Raw genomic sequence first — 10,531 nt, forward strand, 5'->3', positions numbered from 1 at the left:
TGAACAAAAATCATTTAAATGGAGATAGATACGATACATTGAAAGGAGGTCCAAGAAACTCATCCTCTGTAATCTTCAACAAACCCCGGGCTGCATCATCATCCATCACAATTCAACAGAATTATATGTAACAAATCACAAAAGCAAAAATTCGAGAGAGAGCATGCTTTGCATACATTGACGGAAGTTTGGAGCACAACTGTTTTTTCCTTCCTTGTCAAAGAAACAATGTAGTGATTTCTTTGTAAACTATGGTTCGAAAACCCATGTTCTGAATATCATACATAGTTATAAAATGACTTTCTCAGTGAAAACACAAATACATTCATTTTGTTATGCTGTTTTGCCTTCTGTCTTCAAGCAAGAACACGACTAGAAAAATAATTCTTTAAGCAAATATTACAACTATACGAACTAAAAAAAAAAGAATCATGAATTTGATTTCATTCGTATGACAGACAGCAGAGAGTCTTGTGAGATAAGGAAGAACGATCCTCTTTCAAATACTTCAACAACCAATGGAGTTTCTCTAATAAATTTAAAAGTGATGCTTATGTCATGCCTTGTGTGGATGACAGTAGCCTCCAAAAGAAAGTTCATGGCACAAATGGGAATGAAAAGATTTCACTAATTTAGAAAGGGGTATGACATGACATGTACAACAAAAAAAAAAGAAGGGGGTTTGAGTCCTTCGATCAAATCAATCATGGAAGCTTGACATTAAGCCTCCTTAACCATACAGAATGAAGTATCATATGAAGCATGTCATACGGCTGGGCAGGTCGATTCAACGTGAAATGTCTTCGAATTTGCATCACTCTTCTTTGCATTGTAAGATACCGTCGAACCGAAATTCCTTTCAAAATTATCTTAATATCAGGTATCTTTTCCGACGGAATGTCAACGGAGAACTTGCTCCAATCAAGAACATCACTAAATGGCAATGAATAGTTATCGGAGATGATCACAGGAACACATCCCAATTGAATTGCTGTTACCACTCTAGGACTTGCTACTTCATGCCCGCTTGGGCACAAGCAAAACTTGCTTTGACCCATTAACTCAAAGTAAAGATTATTATTTTTTTTGTTCTTTCGAGTAAGGTACTCATGGACTTGAATCTCACCATCCTTTTCTTTCCAGCGTTCCAATAAGATCTTCCTTATATGACCATGAGCTCCACCCGCAAAGAAGGCAAGGATTGAACGCTTACTCGGAGGTTGGGCGTATTCCTGGGGTGGTCCGAACTTGCCAACAGGAAGGAAGATTTCTGGTATCGAGACATCTCTTTGGGGCTGGAACCCTTCTGATGTATTGGCATTGCAAAGGGCTCTGATGAAGAGCTTGAAGAGTCCAGGATTGGCCCTTGAGACATCTGGTGCCTGTGACAGATTTTGAATGTAGAATTAATTAGTTTACATTTTCACTCTAAAAAAATCACAGCACCATGATAAGATGCATGTAATTTTGCCAAAATAAGATTGGATTTTTACCCAAAGTCAGATAAAGCTCGACTCTATTTAGGTAAGAGGGAGAAGGTTATTGTTGATGCTGGTTATATGGATGCCCAGCAATATCCTTGATTGATACATCCGCTGGTCTCTTCTGGTTCAGAAATTTAAGTTATGGAGTTGATGTTAGAAATTTGAATTGTTAGTCATAATTTTCTTGTAGTGCATTTAAAGTTAAAAGGAGGATATTTTACTGGGGTTTTTAATTTAAGTTGTTTTTTTTAATTATGAAATGTTTATTTGTCCTTTCCTTATCTATAATCACATTCATTTGTTTTTACTAAGAATAGTTTCAAATTTTAATTTTTTTTACAAAATTATAATAATATTGTTTTGAAAAAAAAATAATATTTTTACCAGGCGATGAGTTGACCTGCTGAGATACATAAATTTAATCAGATCAACTTTAATTTTTTAAAAAAACTTGGCTTGGATCAAGTTCTAAATCGATCGGGTCTCAAATTAACCTATCAAACCAGATCAGTTTAATAACACATATAATATATTAATTTAAAGCCTATCTTTTTTTTGCCCCTAATTTATGAATTGAATATAGCTATGAGAGGTCAAATTAATATACATTTGGAGAGTGTGGTAAAGATTATTTTTTAAAGTGTTTTTGATTTGAAAATAAATCAAAACAACAATTTTTTTTAAAAAAAATTGTTTTTGATATCAACGCATAAAATGATCTAAAAATAATAAAAAATTAAATATTTTAAACATATTATGAGTTGACCTGCTAAGATACATGAATTTAATCGAATTGACTTTAATTTATTTTTTAAAACTTAGCTTGGACTAGGTTTCAAATCGATCGAGTCTCAAATTAATCTATCAAAACAGACCAGTTTAATAAGTATTAATTTGAAACCTATATTTTTTTTGTTTTTTTCCTTTAATCTATGAATTGAATTGAATGTAACCATGAGAGGTCAAATATATATTTGGGTTTATTTAAAAGTGTAATAAAAATTATTTTTTAAAGTATTTTTTATTTAGAAATAAATTAAAATAATAATTTTTTATTATTTTTTAAACTTTATTTTTGACATTAATTCAAAAATATACGATTGGACATGAAAATGGAAACTGGTAAGCGAGAAAAGAAGGAGGAAGTTTGTGTGTCATACCCAATCATGGCAAGAAACGGAGAAATGATCAGCTCCGTGGGTTCTATTCCAGTAAGGGTGCTTATCAGCTATAACACGAACGTAGTCTGTGACCAAACGCTGGAGCTGATCTCGAGAGAAGGTGATCAGAGGCCTGTAGACGTAGTGGATGATATAGGCCACGCTTACGGGGAGTAGAAAAGCCTGTGCTTCCTCAGGATGGCGAGCGGTAAACTGGCTTTTGCCGCTCTCCATTTCATCAAGAAACTGCCCTTCAATGCTGTAGATGTCGTTCACCGGCCCCCCATGGACGACTGGTAGCTCCCCTTCCTTGTAAACCCACACCTTGAATCTTTTCTCCATTTCTTCGTAACTCCTGAAGAAAATTATTTCGTTATTTGTAAATATTGCTAGTCGCTTTGCAAGAAAACAGGAGCAATTTTTTTGTCTGTAATTTCTTGTACGTATTGATCACGTTTGTTCCATGTTCATATGGGGCCAGCAGAAAAGAAGATTTTCTGCAGCTTTTTTTTATTTTTTTTGCACTAATTTCTGTTCGTTTTTATTCAATCACATCGAAGCCTTCTTAAAAAATCTCTTAATTATTCTTGGACAATTAGATGGAGATAAGGCATATAGTGTTGTGGTTCTAGTAAAATTGTATTATGAAAGCTCTGGCGCTATAGAATATTATTAATAATTAATAATAATAATAAAAAAACTCCCCAAGATAAACTAATTACCCATAAAATTAATTTGAAGCCTTATTATTCTACTACAAAACACGGTGATTTCGTATCTTAATTATTATCCGTCTTTACCATCTCGTGTATAAACACCTATAGAAACTCTTAAGAATATTTTATTGATTAGAAAAATAAAATTAATCTTCATACATGAAAGTTGATAGAAAAAAAAATAAATCTTTAAATTTTTTTTTTTAAAGATTCGAAACACCTACAGGTTACAATTTAATTGGTGGAGCACTCATGATTTAAATTTATTTTTAATAATAGTATATCAAAACGTTAAAAAAATATATAAAAAATTAAATTTAAATTTTATACATTTTGTATTTCAGCCACAATCCCCAAAAGAAAGCTTAAAATCCTAGAGCAAACTGTATTTTTAAAAAGTTTAAATTTTTTTTTATTAAAATTTAATATGATTTATATGTTTTGGATCGTTTTAATGCATTGATATCAAAAATAATTTTTAAAAAATAAAAAAACATCTATATATTTTAATATAAAAAATTATTTAAAACAAAATCACTATCACACTATAAAATACATGAATATCATTACTAGGAACATATAAGCAACTTGACAAAGGTTGATTTTGACTGGACAACAGTCTGGGCCAACTCCTGCCATTTTTTATGTCATTTGTGAAATTGATCGTTTTATCCAAAATCTTGCATTCCCCTTTTCTTCTCACACCCACACACAACCTCAAATCCATTAAAAAATTGAAAGCGTATGCCCAGCATTTTTAACAATAGTACAGCCACTAGAAAGAAGTTTCGTACTTCCATTGTTATATAAAGCATTCAGGATATTAGTTATTATTCAATTACATATAAAAATATTAAAAAATAATATAAATTATATTTTAAATTTTTATTTAAAAAATTAAAATTTTAAATTGAGATGATTTTTTAACTTAGTATCAAAGTCTTAATGATCAAACAATCATAAGTTCAAATCTCATTATAATTATTTATGTGATAAAAATTAAACATAAAGTAATGTGAGTCTGTACAATTTAAGTTTTTAGATTAAGATGATTTTTTAACTTAGTATCAAATTTTTGATGATCAAACGATCACGAGTTCAAATCTCACCATCCTTATTTATGTGATAAAAGTTAAACATAAGATAGTGTGAAGCTATGTAAGTTTCAGGCACAAAGAGTTTTCATTTGAGGGGGTGTGTTAGAAAATAATATAAATTATATATTAAGACCTTATCTAAAAACTTAAATTATTGAGTTTAAATAATTCTTTAACAAACATGCTGCGAAACCCATAAAATTTAAGCACTTGCCATGAATTAATTTCAGTAGTCAGTTTAGAAATAAGGTAATTAATGACTAAATTAAAATTAATTTGAAGCTTTATTATTCTACTACAAAACACAGTGATTTCGCATCTTAATTATCCGTCTTTACCATCTCGTGTATAAACACCTATATATATAGAAACTCTTAAGAATATTTTAATATTGATTAGAAAAATAATATTAATCTTCATACATGAAAATTGATTTAAAAAAACATAAATCTCCGAATATTTAAAATAAATAAAAAGAAGAATATGATGATTCGAACACCTACGTGCTATAATTTCAAGGTGGAGTACTCATGAAAAACATAATTTACCCTTTACTATTAGTGCACACAATGAAAGCACTTCATGTTTTAAAGGGAAAAAAAACAGATTGAGATTGTTTTTAAAATTATTTTTTTTAGAAATATATTACAATAATATTTTTTTTATTTTTTAAAATTTATTTTTAATAATAATACATTAAAACGATAAAAGAAAATAAAAAAAAATTAAATTTTATCCATTTTGTATTCCAGCCACAATCCCCCATTGTATCCATAAACTCGGAATATCATTCCTAGGACCATATAAGCAACCCGGCAAGGTTGATTTTGACTGGACAACAGTCTGGGCCAACTCCTGTCATGTTCTGTCAACTTCTAATTTCTTCCCGATCGTGTCATTAATGGCGGTATGACTGTATGGCACTAAGAGAATTTGTTTCCTACTTTCATTTATGAAATTGATCGTTTTATCCAGTAGCTTGCTTTCCCCTTTTTTTCTTCTCGCAAGGACACACGACCTCAAATCCATTAAAAAATTGAAAGCGTATGCCCAGCATTTTTGTTAACAAAAGTATAGCCACTAAAAAGAAGTTTCGTACTTCCATGGTTAAGAAGGCAAGGGATGTTAGCTACTGTTCGAGGACAAAGGCAGGATGGTGACAGGCTGCAAGACCCACTAAAATTAAGCACTTGCCGTAAATTAATTTCAGTAGTCGGTTTAGAAATAAGGTAATTAATGACTAAATTAAAACCAATATCATGATCCAGGGAAAATAAAATCAATACTGGCACGCATGATCCATCCTATAAAGTAGAAAAAGGAGAGAAGCTGTTTCCACTTCTGTAAGATAGGCAAAATGGGGCCAAGAGTGCTCCTCGAAATAATTAAGACATGAAGGGAATTTTAGTGGCGAGGGGAATTTATGCAGTGCAGGGAAATCTTAGAAACGAAAACAGCTTTTCAAATTAAGTACCAATTGGCTTGCTGCAAAGCGAGAATTATGAAGTTTTGAATTCAGATCCCACCTTCGTGAAGCAACTGCTAATAATATCAAGTACGAAAAGAATATAAATAAATTAAATAGTATTATTGGAACTTAACTGATGAAAAGCATATTGGTTTCTGTACATAGCTCCTCTGGGAACGTAGCTCCCCTTCTTGTATGATGACGAGTTTTGCGACCGAATTGCTTTGTAAATAGCTGCTCTTGCTATAGCTAAGCCTTCTTCAATCCTCTCAAAACCTGTCTTAATTTTCTTCCCAGAAAAACACACACACACAAATCAAGAAAACAAGAAACCATATATTCGATATATGCAGTGAAAGCTAAGTAACCAGGCTCACCTTTTCATGCCTGGTAATTACTGGAATGCCGGGGCCGCTAAAAACTACAGAACTGTTCTGCACTGGCAATGAAATTGGTGATGGTGATGGTTGGAGCCTTTCAGAAATCTTTCCCTGTCCATAACACCGGAGATAAAATCAAGCAATCTATGTTTAAACGAAAAGGAGAGGAGGAAAAAACATTTTTGTGCTGCCCATGTATGCGTGGCTGTAAAAAAGATCATTAAACAAGCTTTACTTTGCTCCTCCAATTAGTGATTTCTTGATCATCTCCAACAGTGGTGCTTGGTGGTGGTTGCAGTGCAACTGGTGAGGGAAAAGGTTGAAGCCTTTCAAAAGTATAATTATATGTATAAAAAGACGACAAACGGCTAGAAACTTTGATAGTTTGGTAATTGAAGGGAGATAAGCAAACAAAAAACAAGGTGGAAACAAGAGCTGCTAGCAGCAGAAAACTCAAGGGGGAGCAACTTAAAGTTGCCATCTGACTTCTCTTACAGTTCTTAATTTGTAGGGTTTATTAATTTCTTGTGCAGATATAGACACAGTAGGGGAGGAAGCATGGTGGGTTTTTCATATCTTACACCTGAAATAGAAGGCTAGCTAGCAGCATATTACAAGACACAACTAGCCAGTACAATCATCTTCAGAGTGGAAAGAAGGCTTTTCATGTGAGCTAGTAACCGTCGGGCATTGATTGAAGCAATAGATGATTTATTTAATTTTTCCTACCAGGAGAGCTGGGGCAAACTACATTTTTGCCCCTATAGATTCATAAGTGCTCCATTTCTACCCTTTTTGTTTAATATTTTTAATATCACCCCTACAATTCTTAAAACATTTTGATTTTACCCTTAATCATTAAATAACTAATGGAATGATCTAATGATGAGCCCACTTTTTGAATTTTATTTCTTTGATTTTATGAGATATATATATCATCGCATGTATAAGTCTTGAGAGGATAAAATATTGAGATAAAATAAGAAAAGGCACACAAAGAAGATGAAAATAAGTAAAAGAAAGAAAAGAGATTTTCTAGCTATTTCAAATATTAGGGGTAATATTGAAAGCTCTAAACAACTACAAGGGTAACATTGAAGTTTTAAATAATATGAATAGATTCAGGTCGAACATTGCTATATAGGTGTAAGATGCCAATTTTAACACGTACAGTATAAATTGACAAATTGTTAACAGGCGATCTCTTTAACTTAATCGAATCAAACCGATTTAATAGTTAAGTTTATACTTAATCATTATGACACTAAACATAAAAGTGAATAAAAAACCTAAAAAATTGATTAAATTAAAAAAGCTAGAGAAAAAAATTGAAAAAACCGAACCGTAAAAAAAACGATTAAATCGATTCAAATTTTAAAAAAACCGACCAGTCCGGTTCGGTTTTGATTTCATAAGCCTAAAACTAAAAAAATCAAATTGAACCAAACCGAACCCAAACCGGAAAAAAACCGAGCCAAACCGGGAAAAAACTTAGCCAAACCGGTTTTTGTCCTAATAACCGAACCGAACCGAACCGAAACCAGTCGGTTTGAACCGGTTTTGATTTAAAAAAAAATCATTTTGGTTATTTTTTTTATAAAAACCAAACTGAACCGAAAATAATCACCCCTAACTAAATATAAGGCAATATCATAAAATTTTATTTTACATTTGCGGGCTTAATCACCTTTTCATTTTAACAAGAAGTCGTTTTCGAACATAGATAAAAAATCGAGTTTTATTCGGAAGAAGAAATCGGTTTTAAAAGTTATTTTCCAGAAAAAAACAATTTGCTAAAGAGGTTGCTTCTGGAGGGTTGATCGGTTTCCGGATCAATACATTAGTAACAGTGCCAAAACAATATTTTTTTTTCCTCCCTTTCCTTGTTTTTTACCCCTCCTTTTGCATTCTTTTGCTTTTTTTATTTCCCGAGGCAGCTATCAGCCAATACATGGCTGCTTGCCAGCCGCCATCCCACAGGTAAACAAGAAACATCAAATTATTGACTTTCTTCCCTCTCTTCTCTGATCTCTCGTGGGAATTCTTCCTCCTTGATGAACGAGTTCATCAAATCCTTTTAAAACCTCGTTATTTTCTTTTGTTTTTTCTTTTTCTAGTTTTTTATTTATAAACTTATTCATATATTTCAAAGTTTTTAAAAGTCTTTCTTTATATGAAGTGATGACAAAGGCAAATTGAGGAATTCATCTTATTTATCATCATGGTTTTCATATTGATTTTTAGCCTTCTTCTTTTTTTTAAAGCACCACGAGAATTATTCAAGTTTTATAAAATATTATTATATTAATAGCTCTATATTCATAAATTATGTTTAAAATATTAAAATAAATATAACACTCACAACTTCAAATATTAAGAAATCAAAATATTAAACCTTGAAAAATGTAGTCATGTAACTCAACTGGTCAGGTCATAGATTTACTCTTTAAAGGTCATTAGTTTGAGAGCCACTAAAAGCTTATATGATCATTAATTTCAAAGCCCGTGGGATTAGTTGAGATGTGTTGGAATATTGCCAATTATGTGGCTGTCATTGTCAAAGAATGAGGTTACAATGGTGGGTTGTTGGTGGCAGCCAACAACCATTGTCTAATGTCAAAGTTTGGTAAGTTTGGCAGTCACCATTGTTGACAAAAGAGTAAGAGGAGCTGCCATGGATGCCTATAAATAGAGGCATATGTTAGAGAGCAAAATGAGAGAGTTGAGAGAGAGAAAGAAGAGCCAAAGATGTGAGAAATGTAAGAGAGAGTGGGCTGCCAAGGCAGCCAGCAGTACTGCCATTGCAGCACTAAGAAGAGAGAAATAGAGTGAGGTTGAGAGTTGCCAAAGAGGGGATGATTCCTCCTCCTCTATTGTTGTAAATCTTGTACTCTCCCTATACAATGCAATGGCTTCTCTCGTGGATGTAGGCGGTTTGCCGAACCATGTTAAATATTGTGTCAGTATGTTTAGCCTTCAATGGGCAAATATCAAAATATCACCGGTCGGAATTCCCTACAATTGGTATCAGAGCTGATGGTTTGAAGTGATGTTTGATTTTTGCTCAAAAATAAAAGTTGTCAAAATTATGTTTTGACCATACCATTGTGTAGAGGAGGAAGAGACAAAGCCACTGGTGAAAACGGTGTCGAAATCAGACGTCGAAAACTTGCGCCACGCGTCTTCTTCGCCCGGATGGGTTGACCCGACCCGAATACCAGTTGACCCGACCCATGTGACTGACCCGGATAAAAATGATGTCAGAATGTACAGTAGACATGCTAGGGATGATGTCATCCTGATGTAATTGTGACATCAGCATGTACAGTAGCATGCCATATCAACGCCCAGTCAGCAGCCACGTCAGCACAATGGCAAATTGAGGAATTTATCTTATTTATCATCATGGTTTTCATATTGATTTTTAGCTTTCTTCCTTTTTTTAAACTAGTTTTTTGCACCACGAGAATTATTCAAGTTTTATAAAATATTATTATATTAATAACTCTATATTCATAAATTATGTTTAAAATATTAAAATAAATATAACACTCACAACTTCAAATATTAAGAAATCAAAATATTAAACTTTGAAGAATGTAGTCATGTAACTCAACTGGTCAGACCATAAGTTTGCTCTTTAAATGTTATTAGTTTGAAAGCCACTAAAAGCTTACATGATCATTAATTTCAGGGCCCGTGAGATTAGTTGAGATGTGCGCAAACTGATCCGAACACCAACATTGATAAAAAAAAAAATTAACTCTAAGGGGTAGCTCAACTGGTCAAGCCTTGTGTTTGCTCCTTAATGGTCACGAGTTCGAGTCTCCTTAGAGCCACTAAAAGATTACATGTTCGTTAACTTCAGGACCCGTGAGATAAGTCGAGGTGTGCATAAACTGACCCGGACATCCATGTTAATAAAAAAAAACATTTAAAGTATTTTATTTTTAATAATGAAATATATTATAGAAATGATAGAATTATTTTTTAAAATATCATAAAGGGATTACCGAACAATGTAGTCTATCTTTATGTATATTGAAAGGACTATAAAAGTTAAAAACTATAATCCATATAGTATAATAGAATAACGGAAAAACAACCATGCAAGAAACATATATTAGAAAATCATATCAACAATACATGAAATATACATAAATTAAAGGATCATTAAAATAATTTAAGAGCATTATAGTCTTTTAAGATTATTCAAGGATATTATA

At 32.3% G+C, this 10,531-nt stretch overlaps 1 protein-coding gene across 3 annotated transcripts; it reads right to left on the reverse strand.

The window, feature by feature from the left end:
* Positions 1–471: 471 nt before the first annotated feature.
* Positions 472–6,990, reverse strand: LOC133688285 (probable glycosyltransferase At5g20260). Of its 3 annotated transcripts, none has more exons than XM_062107718.1 (5): positions 6,541–6,984; positions 6,303–6,416; positions 6,060–6,214; positions 2,645–2,999; positions 472–1,382 (listed from the first exon to the last, which is right to left on the reverse strand). In XM_062107718.1, exons 1-5 carry the CDS (start codon positions 6,784–6,786, stop codon positions 705–707), a joined length of 1,548 nt encoding a protein of 515 aa, XP_061963702.1. In that variant the 5' UTR covers positions 6,787–6,984; the 3' UTR covers positions 472–704. The 3 variants fall into 3 exon arrangements, with proteins under 3 accessions (XP_061963702.1, XP_061963704.1, XP_061963703.1); XM_062107719.1 differs by having other exon boundaries at positions 600–1,382; positions 6,060–6,205; positions 6,541–6,990; XM_062107720.1 differs by lacking the exon at positions 6,541–6,984 and having other exon boundaries at positions 6,060–6,201; positions 6,303–6,534.
* Positions 6,991–10,531: the final 3,541 nt, after the last annotated feature.

Source organism: Populus nigra, chromosome 3 (assembly GCF_951802175.1).
Source record: "Populus nigra chromosome 3, ddPopNigr1.1, whole genome shotgun sequence".
Lineage (NCBI taxonomy): Eukaryota > Viridiplantae > Streptophyta > Magnoliopsida > Malpighiales > Salicaceae > Populus > Populus nigra.